Below are 19,283 nucleotides of genomic sequence, written 5' to 3'. Positions count from 1 at the left end.
TATTTGAAAGTGGTGCTACACAACAGCAATACCTAGCAATCATGTCACCTTAAAGGGATAGAGCGTTCAAAAAAATGAGCATTCTGTCATCATTTCTTCACCTTCTCATGTGGTTTTAAACCTGTATGACTTTCTTCTGCGCAACAAAGAGAAGATATTTTGAATATTTCAATATTCTTAGTAGATTCCAATCCAAGTCAAAGAGGGCCAAAACAACACTGGACCCCACTGACTTTTATTGTATGGACGTATGTAGAGAATTTATAAAAAAAATAAATAAAAAAAACATTTTTGTGACCCAGAGGAGAAAGAAGTCAAGTTTGAAACAATTTAAGTAAATGATCATAGAATGTTCTTCTTGAGTGAATGAAAGTAAATCTTTAAATTTGTTCTGGTGTTACATAGAATTAATTTGTTTCTCCATATACTGCAACTGGCTAGAATGTAGAAATGTGATGACTAACCCCAATATAATGTTACTAATACTTGCATATGGAAACACCCAATCATTCCTTTATTCTTAATGGTCACATCTTATAACTTGATGTACTATTCAGGCATAAACCAACTCAAGAATAGATCAGTGAAGTTTTAAACAGTTGTGAAAAAAAAAAGTTAAAATGCACAAATATGACATCACCCAACCAATATCTAATTAAGAGTTATTTCCTCAATCTTGTTATTTATAACGAAGAGTCTGTTTCATTGAACATCTATTTATTTGTTTACTGAGAGATACAGTTAAAATTTAAAGCTTATCGGTGTAAAGTCATTCTTGGGCAAGTAAATCATCAAAACAAGGTAACGCAATAAGAACAGTTTATAACCATATTTCTTTATTTCTCCTTTTGTTATACAATTTCTTGTTACTGGCTTTGTTTCTTCCAACAATGTTTTTGTTGATGCTCTTTATTGTGATGCTGGAGTCTTTGGACTCTTACTGTATGTACAACAAAGACCAGTGCTGCGAGAGAACATCATCTGTGACCTCCCAGTCCCACCTCACAGCCTTAAAGTGATTGAGGAAAAACAATAAAGTGACAGGAGGAGGAATGAGAAAGGGGAGGAATGTAAGTGGCAAATCGAAATAATAAAAAACATGTACAACTACCAGAAAGATGTTTGGAGTGTCTAATAATAAAGGCTTATGTAATTGCTTCCTGGTAAGAAATAAAACATATTGTGAATATCAAGATAAAGAGTGTAAGAGAAAATGTTTTAAAAAAAGGTAGTGGAAGTGCCTCTAGGAGCGAGGATAGAGGGCGAACTCATCCCTCCATTTCTGCTAAAGAAAGAGTATATTAATAAGAATACAGTATATAGAGGTTATAAGGATCAGATCCACAAGAACAACAAAGCATTAATAAAGAACAGTAATAATGAGATTTTATAACAATGACCTGTAGCATTGCGTGTTGAAAAATCAAGTTTCTCCTCTAAAAAGTTAATAAAATTCTTATAGTAAATTATTAAGAATATATTCCCAACATTCTCTTTGCTCCGTGCTTCACCAGCTCATGAAAAGTTGAATAAAAAAGGCAGGGAAAGAAATGCTTAAATATGTGGAATCTCTTAATATATGGAAAAACATAAATCAATGGCAATAATGTGCCTGTTGACTTCCCTTCCATGACCTTTTTCCTTCATGGCTAGCCAATCAGAGGCTTTGGAATGACTCCAGTTTGATTGACAACCACTAAAGCCAATCATAGGACGAAAGGTTTACAAATGGCAGCGCAAAGTCTCTCTCTGAAGGTTTTCAGTGCCTTAACAAAGCTCTCTGTGAAAGTCTTTAAAAATTAAAACACCACAGAAGAAAAAAAAAATAAAAAAATCAAATAAAAAATAAAAGTCCAACAAGTCTTCATTATCACAAACTCAGCCAATGGAGGCCCGCCTCGCAATGACTGGCAGTAACCCACAAACCAATAAAAAAAACACCTGTGGCCAAGATACTGCCAATCAGGCTGTACGAACACAACTGTCTGAAAAGGGATGGGGTGCCCTCGCACGTCCCGCCTTTCTAGAGGCATCAGCAGCACTGTGACTTCACTGACGTACAGGACAGGCCCACAGTCCTCTAGTTTCAAAGTCCAAAGGAAGCCTAATGACTAAGATAATGTTGTAAATATAAGAGTGTATATTCAAGAGTTTATGTAGGCAAGTGTCTGAATGTAAAGATAATTCAACATCACGTAAAATACTGAGAAGTTTCAAAACCCCAAAGTGTTTTGAGGCGTCTCCCCTCATCTGCTCCATATACATACAAATTTTGCTCTTGCTTTTTCTCTCCATGTCCTTCGGAAGCGGTCATAGCAGAGACAAGACAACAAATGTAAATCATGCAGATGTTGAGGGGAGACATCTGGTCTTCAAGCCATCCATTTTCTCGTCAACCTCATCTGCTGGTGTCCTGTAAATCACCAGCGCTTCTGGGCTCCTCCGAGCTGTTCTGCTCACCCTCCCGCTCGGCCTCTTTTTCCTGAGGCTCTGCCCCTATAGCTACGTCACTGGCCGACGCCGCCCCAGAAGGTCCCGGCAATGAGGAAACATCTAAAAGGCCAGCCGTTTCCGACGGAGCTGCCGTTTGCATGATCTTTTGCCGGACCTCACGGATCTTGAGCTGTAAACACACCTTAGTGGGGAAGATATCAGCATACCGCGCCTGGAACGCAGCAGTGGCTTGAGCTATTGATCGAGAGAGGGGCAAAAGGGGGAGAGAAAGAGAGCATTAGATGAATAAATTCAGAAAGAGTTTTTATCTAATGCAGAGGTTTTCGGCCTTCATAATCTCAGATGATGTTCCTCTCAGCCAATTTAAAGGGATAGTTCACCCAAAAATGAAAATTCTGTCATTAATTACTCACCCTCATGTCGTTCCAAACCCGTAAGACCTTTGTTCATCAACACAAATTAAGATATTTTTGATGAATTCTGAGAGCTCTCTGATCCTCCCATAGAAAGCAAGGATCCTTGCACGATCAAGGCTCAGAAACGTAGCAAGGAAATCGTTAAATAATCCATGTGACATCAGTAGTTCAACCGTACGTTTTGCAAAGCTACAAGAATACTTTTTGTGTGCAAAGAAAACAAAAACAACGACTTTATTCAACAACTTGTCTCCTCCGTATCACCCTATAGCGCCATTTTGGAGAGTATCACGTACGTAAACAACGTATGCTGTTCTGTCAGCAGCACCGTACGCGGATACGCTGTTTACGCTTTGATCTGAAAGTAAACAACGTATCCGCATGCATACGTTGTTTACATATGTGATACTCTCCAAAATGGCTCCAGGGAATTGTTGAATAAAGTAATTATTTTTATTTTTTTTTTTTTCACAAAAAGTATTCTTGTAGCTTCGTAAAATTACGGTTGAACCCCTGATGTCACATAGATTATTTTAACAATCTCCTTGCTACGTTTCTGAGCCTTGATTGTGTAAGGATCCTTGCAGTCTATAGGAGGGTCAGAGAACTCTTGGAATGCATAAAAAATATCTTAATTTATGTTCCGAAGATGAACGAAGGTCTTACGGGTTTGGAATGACATGAGGGTGAGTGATTAATGACATAATTTTCATATTTGGGTGAACTATCCCAGTAAGTGGACCAGCAACATAAAAATCAGAACAAGATTCTCTTAAAAAGTTATGACTTCAATTTTGTTCTCTTGTTTCACACAAAGCCATTGCAAGGCATCAGAAGTGTAAATGTTTTACGATGCATTGATGGTCCTTTTTGAAGGTTCAGTCATTTTTTTTTTTTTTGGTAACACTTTATTTTAAGGTGTCATAATACAGAGTAATTACCTAATTAAGTACTTAGTAGTAGCCATTGTACTTACATGAAACAAAATGTACTTGCCATGTAACTAAGTTATGTAATAGCCTGTAACTACAGTTTGTAATTATGTAGATGTAATAGGCACAGACTCAGTCTGTTACATATGTGTAACAGTAGCTGCCTATTACATGTATTACAAACTGTAGTTACAGGCTATTACATAACTTAGTTACATGGTAAGTACATTTTGTTTCATGTAAGTACAATGGCTACTACTAAGCACTTAATTAGGTAATTACTCTGTATTATGACACCTTAAAATAAAGTGTTACCTTTTTTTTTTTGTAACTGCATGACCAGAATTTCTTTGATCAATAGACATGCTTGGAATGACGTGATAGTGAAAAAATTTGATGTTTATATTCAGTTCCTTTAATATTGCAAACTATGCGTTAGGGCTGGATGATATGGCCAAAAATACAATCACAATATAAATTTACTATAAATGTGGACATACTTTCCACGTGTGTTAGACCATGAGAATGAATCTAAACTTGTTTTTTCATAATTAAACTCCCAAGAAAACAATTTTATTTTCCCCTAAATTCTGTTCCATTTTGCTTTTTATGTTTTATTATAATTTATGAATCAAAAATGGTGTCTAATAAAATTTTATCAATCATTTAAAATGTAATCATATGAAAATATAATTAATTTACAATAAAACATTTAAATTAATAAATAAAAACATGGACTAAAAATCTCTAATTACAATATTATTATTATTTAGTAATATATTAGTAATCCATAGTAATATATTAATAATATAAGATAAACTAAACTTTTGTCACTTGTGTATTTGATGGTAGTTTTTCTCCTAGCGAAGTGACTCCTAGATAAGAGGTTGTTTCTTTTGATCATAAATAAAAGAAATAGTTTATAATAGCTAGATTTAGAAATACATTTGAAACATTCATTTTTTACTATAATATATATATATATATATATATATATATATATATATATATATATATATATATATATATATATATATATATATATATATATATATATATATATATATATATATATATATATATATATATATATATCTATTAGTTTATATTTTAAGACTCCATTAGTCTTGTATCTCCAAGGACCCCGGTTGAAATCCATGGGTCTAATGAATAGTGTTGTCGATAGCATCCATTTTGGCTAAGATTTGTGCTGTGATTGGTTTGTACTTCATTTCACTTCTGTGCGGTCTGTAAGCTGTGTGGGTGGTACAGTACTCTATAAAAGTGTGTGCGTTACCTGAGGGGAAGAAGCCATGCTCCTGGAATAGCTGCATGACAAGAGCTCTCCTCTGATCAAGAGTTCTCCTGAGAGAGGAGTAGGGCACCTTTTCAAACTCCAGCTCCCCCAGAATATCCTCTCCATCTGTACCAGATAGAGAGAGAATTATAATGTAGTTGAATCAGGATAATATAGGCTGCAGAATGATGACGCTTTTGTGGGTGGTGAAGTATTACCTGGCCTATCAAAGGTGAAAATGTCCCCCTCACACTTTGCAGCGCTTTTAGGTGTGTTTGGCTCTGAACTGCAGCTAGATCTGCGGCGGCTTTTCCTTTTTGGAGAGATGGGATCTTCTGTCGATGAGTCCAGGTCTGTGGAAAGGGGGATTGAGGGCTAGTTGATTTGTGATTTGATAGGCATGAACAAATGAACTGACCCAGCTATAGCTGGATTTCACATTCAGTTGTTAGTGAGGTCTGAATCTTACTCTCACCGGTGGAGTTTTTCCTCTTCCTGCGGTAGCTGCCCAGTATGGCTCGTGGGGAGGTGGCCAGACTCTGCAGGGTTGGAGAGGGCAGAACCTCCTCTGGACGGAATTCTGGCAGCTCTGCAAAGCGCTCCTCAAAGTACACTTCTGACAGAACCCTGCACACATCACCAATCACAAGATTTTGACTACTCTATACATGCAGTGGGGTCCAAAATCTGAAATCACATTCATTTTTTTTCCATTTAAACCTGGAAATAAATAGGAATGCAATTGGTAACATTTTATTTTAAGGTTCAATTCTCACTAGTTGCTTATTAGCATGCATGTTACTAGCATATTGGCTCATTAGTACTTATAAAGCACATATTAATGCCTTATTCTGCATGACCATATTTTAGATCCCTTAATCCGACCCAATAACTAAGCTTAAGAACTACCTTACTAACTATTAATAAGCAGTTAGTTTAGTTGGTCCCCAAACTAAAGTGTGACCATGCAATTAATTAATTTGTTAAAATGAATCTGTAATCCCGTAAAATTATTCTGTAAACAATCGGGCACTCAGTAATCCAGCAAGTTTGTGTGCATTGGGAATCATATTTTTTTCAAATAAAGCCAAGGTAACACATTTTACACAAAGCACACAGTGAAAACGACATGAATATGACAGTGGGCAAAAGTATAAAGCGCAGCATAGTTTGAAATGACGAGTTTAAAGTTTATCGATTGTGCATCTCCTGAAGCTGAACTCTCCTCCTTTCCACATTCAACTCAGACAGACCGACCGTCACGCAGAGAACACACGATCATGCAGGATACAAATGCACACACAAGATCTCACTGCTGGATTTGACTAAGTCTGCAAGGTTTGTGAAATTAAATGTTTATTAGACATTCAAACATTTGTTTAAAATGACAAATGCGTATTTGCTGAATGCTGACAGTAAAAGGTAAAGTATTATAATGTTTGCTTTTCTATTACTACAAATATAAAAGCAATCGTTATAATACTTTTTTGTATACCTTTTAATTCCTTTGTTTAACAGTTCCATCTGATTATTATTATTATTATTATTATTATTATTAGACAGACTTCGATCCGTATCAGACAGAACTGTTAAACAGCAACAGCAAACAATGAAGAGAGAGAATGTGAGCACTGTGTGCTCAGGCGCTGCCTATCCCAGAGCCGTCCAAATAAAAGTCTCAAATGCACTGGCCAAACTGAAAAAACGATGCAGATATTAGGAAAAATACCAAATAATCGGCCATGGCGACCACTAGTAATTACTACCAACATATGATGAATATGAAGCTGGAAATAAATATTAGTACTAATGATGCCATATTTTATGAAACATACTTGTCAACAGAATCGAACGGTCGTTTGAGAGGTGGGGGCCGGGCCTTGACTTTTTTAGGTGGTGCATCTTTATCACCATGAGACTGAGGCGGAGCAGTTTCTGATCCAGAGGGAGGAGGTAATGGAGAAGAAGGGTGGGATTCCTTCCATTCAGCCTGGGTAGAGCAAAAAAAATGAGTGAGTGAGCTGGGGGTTTTTTTTCTTTTTTTTTCTACTACACATTTTCATACACTGCTTTGATTAATAAAGTCTGATATTTAAAACCTAATATATTTGACAACTAACACACTGATATAAAAAACTAAAATGATTCTGATTCAAATGTAACGGACAGCCAGTATAACGACGCTAACCTCCTTAGCATTTGCTTCTTTGCAACGGCCACTAGGCGTAGCACTCTCCGCTACTGAGTGGGCGGGTGCTTCTGCGGACCCCTCCTCCGGTGAGAAGGTTGCAGGCGAGCTCGTCTCAGCTGCCTTGTCTACCTCAAATGAAAACCGACTGCTGCTCTCTTTGTCCTTCTCTCGCTCTCTCTCTTTCTCTCTGTCCCTCTCCTTTTCTCGTTCTTTGCCTCTCCCTCCTCCATCATAACTGCCCACTGGGATGTTGGCCACTGTGGCTTTCACTTTCTGAGGAGGCCTTGGTGTTATCAGTTTGGGTGTCCCTGGAGCACTTCCTGTTGAAAGAGAAAAGAGGGACTGTGTTTAGTCTCAAAGAAATCACCACTGGGCATAATCATGAAAACTGGACTTTATGATGTTAAATTCTATGGTACCGGAATGGGAGATTTGAGCAGGGCTTCCAGGCTGCAATGGCACTGAGGGTGCAACTGAACTGCTGCTGCTTTTACTCGGGACCTGGAACTGTTTGTCAGGTTGTAATAGCGAAACCTTCTCGGCCTGTCTCTCAGAAGACTGCGTGTAGACCTGACTGTCCATGTGCTGCCTGTCCAGTGTTCTTTCCTGGTGCAACTGTCGCTCAGAGTGTGTGGATATGTTCCCCTGCCTGTCCGAGGTTACAGAGGTCATGGAGGTTGTTGTGGTGTGTTTAGGAAGGATGTGTGGAGATAGGCAAGAGGAACTGGACACTGTGTACACCCCACTGGGTGACACCGTTGCCATAGACATAGACACCACACCAGTTGCCAAGGTCACATTTGTAGGGGTGTAAATGGCGGTGATGGCAGGAGCATGAGGGGCGCTGAGAGACTGGGCTGGGGCCATCAGCGATGGCTGACCTGGTGAAACAGTAGAGAACAGCAATGCAACAAAAACTAACACAAAAATGTATTGTTTTTTTATTTATTTTTAATTAGGGGTGTGAGATATGACCAAAATCTTATATCACGATAGGAGTAATTTTACTTCACGGTAACGTAGGGCAATAAATCGGAATGAAGTCGCAAATCGCAATCAGGCAAAAGCTGCGATAGTCATGCGCATCTTGTCAGTGAAGCACGGTTCTGTGATCAGTAGTAAATAACCATCCAAAGGCCAGAGGGTGCTCTCGCATGGAAACTCAAAATACGTCCTGCAGAAGAAATCCAGGAAATCCCTATAGCGGTAGCTGAATAAACAGAAGATTTAACTGCTTTCATTGATTCAATGTGCATAATGACGAAATTAACGAATTCACACTGCACGATTTTAGCCCTGATTTTCACTCACCGACAGGTTTTGCGAAATAGCCGACAAATGCCCGAAATCGGAAGGCAAATCGGTGCTCGTTCATGTGAGTGAAAATTATGCAGTGCGAATTATCAAAGACACGATCTGAGAGAATCGCCGATACGTCGCTGAACCTATATCTGGACCTGTAGGCAATTCAAAATCCTGCTGTGTGAAATGAGTTCTGACTGAAACATACATCTGCAATGACCTACAGCCAATGAGAGAGCAAGATACAGGGCATCGGGACGTTGGGGGGAGGACCTTTTTTAAATTTATTGAATTTTTTTTTTAATACAGCAATTAGCCATGTACAAACAACGTGGCAATATCAGTACATTTTTGCATTAGAAATTAGAATAATAGCTACAGAACAGGTGCATGAAGAAATATATATAACATAAAAAGGGGCTAGGGTTTTTCCTGTAAATCATATTCTATAAAGGACTTAAGATTTATTGCATTTTTCTTTTTCATCACTTTGAGGGCTTTTGTAAGAAACAAGCTCATAAAATGCTAAAACGTTGGTTTCACTTTCAAGTACTTAGATTTGTGTATATAAAATTTTCCCAGCAGAAGTATGTTAACAATGAAGTCATCTTTGTTATTGTTTGTTCGGGGAGGTCTTATAGACAGCATCAGCATGATCTACAGTATAACAAATAAGATTGTACATACATTGTACAAAGTAATCAAATGTATAAAAACGGGTAAATTACAGTAAATTACAAATTCACAGTGTAAATTAAGTATATATTTTTTCTTATTAAAGTTATAAAAGTGATTTGGTCAAGAGTAGTGAGAGATTTTCTCTCTTTTGTTTTTTTTGATTAACATAAATGACAGACAGCAGGAATATTACGCTGCTGTCACTTTAAGAGCTGCCCAGATCCAATATACTGTTACAAATGTGTTTTCTTTCTCAGCTGTTTGCTCTCAGTTAAGACCTTAATTACTGTGTTTACAAGGATACTTGCAAAGACGGGAATTTTAACACATGTAAGTGTATACTTAACCTATCAATGCCTATAAAGCGGTATAAATAACTCTCACGCTCTATGAGCACGGTCTTCACGCGTGCACGCTTCTCTGACTGCGTTTAGAAACAGTCTCTCAGACAGCACGCGCATATAGCAAAATGAGTTCTCTTTTGCTGCTGATTGCATTTCAACAGCTTAAAATCACTTGTTTTTCAAACGCAATGGTTAAAAACGCATGCAAACGATAGGTTTTCATGACCACGTAGCACAGCAATGTCACGTAAGCCTGTAACCACGATAGAGATGATAGTCCAAAATCTCTATCGGTTGACAAATTTCTACCGGTTAATCGTGTCTACCGGTATATTGCCCAACACTTTTTTTTTTTTTTTTTTTTTTCAAAATCACAAAAGAAAAAAATATATATAATAAAAAATTTTAAATCAACTGACTGCCCTAATATTTTTAAAGATGTATTAAATTATATTAATTGTGTCCACTGACCTGCAATCAGTGGCTGGACCAAAGTCTGTCCCGGATGAGCGATCGCTGCAAAGGTCGCCAAGGGTGATGGAACATAAGCAGATCCAGGTGTTGCTGAAGCTGTCTGAGAGGAGGAGCCTGTTGTCGTGGGAACTAATGGCAAAGGAGTAGGAACCCCAGGAGTGGACTGTACATAAGTGATTCTGTGGGAGAAAAGTGATATTTACAGAAACCAGTTTAGACAGCTTTTACAAAGAATGAGAGCAGCCATGCAAGGTTATTCTCTAGTGCTGCAGCACTTGAGGAGTGTAGGAGTTGTTAAAATAAGAGTGGGGGAGATGTTTGTGCGTGTGCGGCTAGGTGAATATAAGTAGGCCTGTGAAAGTGTGCGTTATACCTTGTAGGTGGGGGCGGTAGCAGCACGGTCTGAGACGGGGTAGAGCCTGGGGCAACCACTGTAGCTGTTCCCATAGTAACAGAAAACGGGCTCCCAGGTTGTACCGGTCCCGTAGAGGGAAGCTGCGACTGGACGACAGGCATCGGAGCAATCTGAATGATCTAGAAAGGAAACAGGAAGACATGCTAATAAAAAATTTTTTTTTTTTTTTTAAAAGTTCACAAATTATAATTCTCTCTACAAATGACCCTACTGGTTATTCAGTATCAATTTGTTATTTAGGCATTTACCATTTGAGATCTCACCTTGCTTCCTGCTTGTCCTCCATTCTGAACAGGAAGAGGAGGGGCTACCAAGGGAAACTGCTGAGAGGGGGCAGGAGCAGCCCTCACTGTTGCCATGGGAACCAGCATCTTGCCCTGCAAGACTGGTGACTGTGTTTGCACTGCAGGAGGGAAAAAATAAAAATAAAAGAAGAAAGAACAGTGTTTGAAATAATTGGGTCTTGCACAGACTGTCTTATCTGGCACAGGACAAAACTATGGAGAACAGCACCTGAACATGATGATGGCTCTGAGCCACAATACAATACAAAAAAGACAATCGACACTTTCACACATACAGGTTTTTACGGAAATTAACAGCATTTTTCTGTTTGGAGATCATGTGTTAAGGGCCTCAGCAATTTCCTGGGTACCGGTGAAGTTCCATTTTGGTGCTATATGTGAACAAAGCCGCCTGCTATCAAAAATCCTGTCTGGACCAGACAAAAGTGGTGCATCAGAATTAAATCACTAGGATTAAAATTCATATGCGTATAAAGTGTATAAAGCTGTCTACACTGCAAGTGTGAACTGTGGTTTGCCCATAATAGTTGCGATATGCCTATGTGATATGGCGTTTCTATTTCTGACACACTGCAGTGTTACTCCAGACACTTAAAACTCCCCATCGGTCTCAAATAAAACGATTTTAGCTGTCAAAGTATACTGCGTTTTTACACAGATTCCAAAAATTAAGAACTTGTAATCACATTAAATTACATTTTAAAATACTCGTAATCAGATTACAAAAACCTTTTTATTGATAACATGATTACATATTCACACAATAGAAATAAATGATTCATAATTTATCGATTCTCACAAATTCCTCGTGAAATTCTTCTAAAACAGCCAACAACATACATACATACACTCAGAAAGTCTTCCAGTTTTGTAGACATTCACAAAAAGACCAGTCATTAGTCCGATGGCTACACAGCATTTGAGCACTTGATTTACAAAAGTCATTTCAGGTTTAAGAAGTGATTCAACATTACATCAAATACTGATGAAAACATTCATTTTTATTTGAATTAATCACTCAATGTGTTATTTAACAATGTATTACCATGTCTTTGAAAGACTTTTTTTTTTTTATACGTTTTATTTTGATTGATGTTATTTTCAAATTATTAAAATTTTACATTTTCATGCTTTAATTAATAGCTTACCATTAAACTCACGAACCCCCTGCAGTTCATTCACAAGCCCCAGTTAGGGAAACCTTGACATAATGTAATGTTTAAGGCACTTCACCTTGTTAGTAACATACGAGTAAGAAAATATATCAATATGGTACAAGATTATCCTATTTAAATCAATGCGATAAACGAGTTAGGTCAAAAGTAATCTGAAAGTTAACAAAAAGTAGTCTGATTATATTACCTAAAATGTGTAATGTAACGGACTACATTACTAACTACAATTTTTGTCATGTAATTTGGAATCAGTAACGCACTACAACTTGTAAGTTATCTATCCAGGTCTGGTGCACACTTTATTGCACATACTAACGCTCATCTCACACACGTGTCTTGAATTTCTCTCACTAATTAGTTTGTCCACCACACTGACCTAGGCCATTTTCACGACTGAAGACGCAACAAATATAAACAAACAATGTTGGTGTGAGTGATATATACATGCAAATCTTGTATCAGTCTTAACATTGAAGAAAATTGACGCAAACACTGGACTATGATGAAACTTTCTAGTGCCAAGTCTAGTGCCTGGGTTCGTACATGCTATAAAATGAGTAATTATAACAGTATATTTTGTGCGTTCAGCACATACACCAAGCGTTTGCATCAAAACTGTAGTATACTTTTAGTAACTTATTTACAGTGTAGTGGATTTGCTCAATCTAAGCAAATTACATTGCAAAGATTTATTGGATTTTTCATGCTGCAATTTTATTGCAATGTAACCGGTATTGTGCTGTTTTCAAAAGGAAAAGTATTATGATGACGACACATATTGGAATAAATTTTATTATTCTCTAATATCTCTTAGTGTGTTATTAAACCGTATGTATCCTCACCTCTGGCTCCTGGGCTAACTACACCCACAGCAGGATTGGAGACATATCCCGACTGCTTCCCGTTGGCCAACGAGGCGTGAGTGGGCAGAGCTGTAGGTAGGGTGAAGATACTGGTTGGCTGACTGACCTGCTGAGGGGAGGGGCTCTTGGGATTGTTGGTAGAGAGGGTAGGGAGAATGTACTGGACCTGTGTTATGGGTTTTTGACCTGATGAGGGTGCTATTGAGGCGGAGGGGAGAATGTGCGACTGCAGAATGGGCAGAGGAAGTGGACCGTTACTATGTGTAAGCGGGGCCGATGCTGGGGAGGCAGGGTTTTGTGGAGGTGGGGTGACAAGCTGTACGGCAGGTGGGGCTTGGAATGTGCCTCCCAAAACTAGATTGGTCACCAGTCCCCCTTGAGCTCCTGATGCACTAACAGGATTGGGCGATGATGAATAGTACCCACCCACTCCAGCGGAAGCTGTTGCTGGGTTTCCTGTGGTTCCAGGTCCAATGAGAAGCTGAGTCTGTGGTGGAGCGGGTTTTCGGTCATGTGGGGACTTGCTGGCGATCGGCACCGGCGTGCTGACCACAGGTCGCACCACATTAGTGACAACAGTGGACGCCACTCTCACCGCTCCCAGCACTGACGACACTCCCCCGGCAGAACTGACCAGGATGGACTGACATGCAGAGGGCTGGGACACTGATCCTTCACCTTCCCTTCGTTCTCCATCACCTCCCTCCACTGCTCGCTTTCTCTTTGAGGAAGCGTCACTAAAGCGTCTGGAGGTGGGGTAGGAGGAGAGAGACACGCTTCGACCATGACCAGGGCCATAAGACGAGGAGCAAATCACGGGAGCAAAAACTCTCTGATGCCGCACAAGTGATAAAGCAGCAGAGAAAAGAGGAGAACATAAATTAGCCAAAGACTGCAAACATACGTAATGACACATATCCTTTACCAGTTAATAAAAATACTGTGCAATAGCCTTCTGTAAACTTCATTAATAATTAACCTAGGAAAAATGCTTAAGGACCACAAGCAATTTTCTAGGTCTACAGGGAGAAAAGTGTTCTACATTTCATTGTTTTGTGGGACTATATTCATCAGGGACAGTTCACCAAAAAATTGTCATCATTTACTCACCCCAATGTCATTAAAGATGCCTGTTCACACTCAGATGAATGTTTGGTGCAAAAAAATCAGTGCAATAAACATTTAAATTTGAATGAATGGTTGTTAATGCGTCCGTTCAGACCAACATTGACATTGGTATTCAGTCAATGCAGTGGTTTCTCTCATACTGGAACTAACACTGGTCAACCGATGAGTTTGTTTGATAAACACCGTAGCGAATCCTAAAATCACTATTTGAAACATTGTTTGAAGCCGTGTAAACCTACTGTCAGAGAGTGAGTTTGCATTTACATTTAGCCCCAGCTGCCATTTTATACACACTGGACTGAACAGATGAATAACGTGAAAATCGGACAAAATTTTAATGTGTTTCACTAAACATTTAGGTTGGTGTGAACAGGCCTTTAGTAGGAATACTTCTCGTTACCATACACACTTGTGGATAGTGATGTATACTGCCAAACTCCAAAAAAGGAAAATACGTAGGTTATATGACTTGTTCATTATACTCAAAGTCTTTTGTAGCCATACAATAGATTTATATAAGGAGCAGACTGTAATTTCAGTCATTGTTCACTGATATTAAACTCTGAGAGCTGCAGCTCCCAAATCCCAAATCTCATTTTTAGTATGTTCACACACAGCAATCAAGTTAACTTATTTTATTTCAAATGCAAGAACTAACAGCATTTGGCACCAATGACGTCAAACCTGGTGTGACACGTCCAAAAGTGCCATTTTTTAATTGATCCTGAGCGAGAATGAGATTTGAGAGCTTCAGCAGAATGAGGGTCTATCAGTAAATAACATCCTACATTATGGCTTTATCCTCACATTAAGTGAATGTAGGCTTAAATGGTAGAACAAATGTCATCCTCCACTTTCACTGTATGATAAAGCAGAATTTCTCTAATATTTAGTCTTTTGTGGTTCTCGGAGCAAAAAGGGGCTGAGTAAATGATGACAAAATGTTCATTTTCAAGTGAGTTATTCCTTTAAACATTATATTTGTGTACAGATCAACACAGACAGGCTAACAGATGTCAAATATGCAAGATGATACCTTGCGTTCTCCTTCATCTCCAGATCCATTTTCACTATCACTGTCTGTCACCCTCTCCTTACACTTCAGGTCAATGGAGCTGCCTGGATATGAGTCATCTGAATAAGATATGACACACAATGACTTAACACAATTGCTAATAAATACAAAAGTCTTGATGACAGAAATGACATCAGCACTTACTAAAATGTTTTTGGAAACCTCATATCAATACAAGGATCTGAGAGTCTTAAATGAAGTCTGACTCACCAATGACATCATCATCCCCCTCTTCTTCACAGATGACCATACGCTCTTCGTCACTTGTCATGTCCTCACTTACCCCCCTCTGTGTCTGAGAGAGAGCAACCCGCCCTGCAACCTGACCACCATCACCACACATCTAAAAATACAGGAAGAGTTAATTGAGCGTGAATCTCTGAAAATGTGTCACTTGCACAAGTGTGCATGTAATACCTGTGCGAGCTCAGCGAGTGCCTGTGGATTGCCTCTCTCGCTCCTCTCCAGATTGTGCATGGCGCTCTGTGAGAAGGCACGAGGACGAGACAATTGACCATGTCCCTCACCTCCAACTCGCTCTGACACGCTCACCATCCCAGGCCCCACACCTTTGAGCTCCATTCCCATCGACACAGATGGAGGTTCTGAATTACATATAAAATAGAACAATTTGATGTTACTTTGTGCATTCACAATGGAAAAACTAACCAACAGGCCACAACAACAGGGGCCTTAGTTATTGAAGTATAGTTATTGAAGTTCCTCCTTCATTTTTACCACAGGGGTTAAAAAAAAAAGTGTTTTTGTGAAAGCCTTACAACCCATGAAACAAACCAACCATAGATAGAACTGTTACTTGCAATAACTGCCATTATATCTTACATTTCTTTATCACATTTATACATTTTTACAGCTTTCACTAGGGCTGCACGGTAATGGTTAAACATTTAATCATGATTATTTTGCTCAAAAATATGATCACAATTACTAAATCATGATTATTGACTTTTTTTTCACAAGCACAAATCGTCAACTAACATGGTTTGCACACAGATTTAGTTACAGCAAACAGCGCAAACAACTGCATGAAAGAAAGTAGACTGTATTGTTTATTTTTGAGCAGAATATTTCAATAGAGATCACTAAACTCCAGCTTACATGTATGCCAGTGTTTTCAGCTTATCAGCGATTTTTCCATAATGCAGAGAGAGCAATGGTTGCCAGGTTGGGAAGAACCACTGGGCAGAAAATGATTTATGAAAAAAGCTCTGACTGGGCAATTTAAGCTCTTGACATCTGGCAACCGCAAACATGAAAGCTTGTGGAGGCCTGTTACCAATTCAAGATGACGCAAATGCCAAATTAAAAAGAAGTTTTTTTTTTTTTTAAAGATAAATAACCAAATATTGCAGACGATCACTCTTAATAAATCAAGAGAAGCATAAATTGTGATCAAGATTAAAATACGATTCATTGTGCAGCCCTACCTTCCCACTAAGAACAAATCTGGTTGTCAACTTAAAAAAAAAAAGAAAAGAAATCTATCTAATCTATCTGAGGTTTTGGTGAAATTGTAAAAATGACTTCATAGTCTTAAGAAGGAGTTAAAAATAGGCCAATCTACAACCGTACCGAGACCCAGTTAAAGAGGTGGTCTCGGTCCGCTTACAAACGAACTCTGGTTCGGTTGAATGGATAAACCAACGAACGGATGACCTTAAGCACACGTGTGGTTTTGTTTACAGTTTCTGGTTCACTTGCAAAAAGGGCAGTGTGAAGGCAAACCGCACCAAACCAAAAAAAATTAAAAATCAACATTGTATTTGATCCGGACCAAAGCAAGTGACTTTCCTTAGATTTTCTTGGAAATATTGATTACAAATTTAAAATGGGCATATTGTTCCAAATACAAGACAATATTTTTTTCCCTTGGAAATACATCTGAAATAAAAGAAAAAGGGGGGTCCTCTTATATTCAGTCTAGACTTTTACATATTAATAATACACCCACAACAATAGGTGGCGCCAAATGCGTGTAAAGCGAGTGTGCCCCCCTCAGGACTGAAGTGACCCACTACTATTTATTGCACTATGTTATGCTGTCGAGTCCAGTGTTTCTCAACTGGTGGATTGTGAGAAAACGTGGGTCGCAAGACGTTTAATTACTCACCCTCATGTCGTTCCAAACTCGTAGAACCTTCTAAAACAAATTAAGATATTTTTGATGATCTGAGAGCTTTTTGACCCTCCATAAACAGCAAAGCAACTGACACGTTGAAGGCCCAGAAAGGTAGTAAGGACATCGCTAAAATAGTCCTTGTGACTTCAGTGGTTTAACCTTTATTTTATGAAGCTACAAGAATACTTTGTGCGCAATTGTTATTCAACAATTTCTTCTCTTCCGTGTCAGTCTTTGATGCATGTTCACAAGAGTACCATGACGCATGCGTGTGGTGCTTCTGACGCAGGAGCCGGCATTCTGACGTAGAACCTGGATGTGCTGCACCTTGTTTACAAGCAGAGGTAGATTCACGCTGTACATAAGAGTCTTTGTAAACATGTCTGAAGATTTTGACAGAGAGAACTTGCAACTTTTTGCCCAGTCTTACTTATTCGAACCAGAACATACAGATGATGAACTAAGAGAGATGGACATTCTACGTCAGAATGCCTGCTCCTGCGTCAGCAGTACCTCACATGCATTGTGGCACCAGAGGGGTAAAGCATTTGAGTAAATGTAATTAATTACTGTATTTTATTTTTTTGATACTCTGTAGTTTTACTGAGTTTCAAAGATATTAGCTATTACTAGATATTAACTTTTACTCTCTACTTCACTGCATTTTTGAATGAGTATCTGTACTCTTTACTCCACAGCATTTATAGTGAGTGCACATTACATTTTGCATGGCATCTAGCTTTTTCTGCAGCAGTTTATTTCTGCTAAAAAAGTAATATTGCCAACTACAGGGCACTTAAAGTACTGTATCTTGTGCGTTTTGCCCCTACTCACACAAACTTGTCAACATGGCTACCTTACATGAATGCGAGTTCCTTAGCAAGTAGTTGTGGATCACAGGTTATAAGGACAAGACTGCAGCCGGCAATGAGGCTGAAACCAGCACATGCAGTACAAGAAAGCTTTGACTTCTTAATTTTACCTAAGAGTTTTTATTTATTCATTATAATAAATAGATAGTATAATGATTGTTGAGGGATATAGGGTTTTTTGTTTGTTTGTTTTTTGTGCAATTTTGAGGTGTTCAGTTTTACTTTGGTTTTAGAAAATTAACATGATTCCTCTCTTTACAAATCAACTCTCTCTTGTTTTTGTTACGTTCTCTGTACCTTGTCTTGGATTTTTATGTCACTTCCTGTCTCCCGTGGTGTTTGTAGTCCGTTTGTTCATTGGTTCCCCTTGATTAGTTTCCCCTTTGATTAGTGTGTCTTGTTATTTTGTTAAGCTTGTTAGCCCCCTGCGTATATATAGCCCTAGTGTTTCTTTAGTTCCTTGAGAGCTGAATTGAATGTAATGGTTGTCTGTTTGCCTGTCATTCTGTTCTTTATTCCCTGTGGTTTTTTATTTATTTTTTGTTCTAGGTTTTCCATTAAATACCTGAACATAGATCCTTGCCTCTGCCTGTTTTCCCCAGCTTCTCCACAACATTACAGTTTTTCACTGGCATTTCTCTTTGACTAGTGCTATTTGGCTAGGAACTATACTCTCATTCGGCGTAATAATCAAGGAACTTTGCTGCCGTACCATGGCGCAGCAGGCGCAGTGATATTACGCAGAGCCTGAAAGCAGTCCCCAGCCAGGTAACTGGTTATAATAGCTGGGGACTACTTTCAGGCGCCGCGTATCACTGCGCCTGCCGCGCCATGGTACGGCAGCAAAGTTCCTTGATTATTACGCCGGAATGAGTATAGCTCCTAGCCAAATCGGCCTAGAAAAATCGTAACTTTTCATTTTCCGCCGGTCTTACTACACGATATAACTACAGAAGAGTCAAGTTAAATAGGACAAATATCGAAACTCTTTGGTCATTTTTGAACGCGATGCTACTGGTCTAATCGGATTCAATGATCTATGCTAAGCTATGCTAAAAGTGCTATCGCTAGACCCAGAGATCGGCTGAATGGATTCCAAAACGGTAAAACTCAACTTATTAACTCTGGGGGAGTTGGAGAATGAGCCTATTTCCAAAAAAAGTGGAGTGTTCCTTTAAGGTTGAACCCACGACGTCACATGGACTATTTTAACAATGTCGCT

General features: G+C 38.7%; 1 protein-coding gene across 4 annotated transcripts in view; it reads right to left on the bottom strand.

Annotated features, from left to right (window-relative positions):
- Positions 1-491: 491 nt before the first annotated feature.
- cicb (capicua transcriptional repressor b) overlaps positions 492-19,283 on the bottom strand; it is a 45,967-nt gene continuing 27,175 nt past the window's right edge. The window contains exons 8-21 of one of the 4 annotated variants that reach the window (XM_058747607.1): positions 15,467-15,654; positions 15,260-15,392; positions 15,011-15,108; positions 12,826-13,678; positions 10,752-10,906; positions 10,462-10,622; positions 10,086-10,267; positions 7,710-8,171; positions 7,288-7,610; positions 6,935-7,089; positions 5,569-5,726; positions 5,318-5,452; positions 5,100-5,225; positions 492-2,688 (exon numbers count right to left, since the gene is read on the bottom strand). In XM_058747607.1, coding sequence (XP_058603590.1) covers positions 2,399-2,688; positions 5,100-5,225; positions 5,318-5,452; positions 5,569-5,726; positions 6,935-7,089; positions 7,288-7,610; positions 7,710-8,171; positions 10,086-10,267; positions 10,462-10,622; positions 10,752-10,906; positions 12,826-13,678; positions 15,011-15,108; positions 15,260-15,392; positions 15,467-15,654 — 3,419 coding nt within the window. In that variant the 3' untranslated portion in view covers positions 492-2,398. The remainder of the gene's footprint in view (positions 2,689-5,099; positions 5,226-5,317; positions 5,453-5,568; positions 5,727-6,934; positions 7,090-7,287; positions 7,611-7,709; positions 8,172-10,085; positions 10,268-10,461; positions 10,623-10,751; positions 10,907-12,825; positions 13,679-15,010; positions 15,109-15,259; positions 15,393-15,466; positions 15,655-19,283) is intronic. The other 3 variants (XM_058747608.1, XM_058747609.1, XM_058747610.1) reach the window with 3 other exon arrangements.

This window comes from Onychostoma macrolepis, chromosome 16 (assembly GCF_012432095.1).
Source record: "Onychostoma macrolepis isolate SWU-2019 chromosome 16, ASM1243209v1, whole genome shotgun sequence".
Taxonomy (NCBI): domain Eukaryota; kingdom Metazoa; phylum Chordata; class Actinopteri; order Cypriniformes; family Cyprinidae; genus Onychostoma; species Onychostoma macrolepis.
Note: the sequence above shows the minus strand (reverse complement) of the source record. Positions and strands in the feature narration are given on the sequence as shown.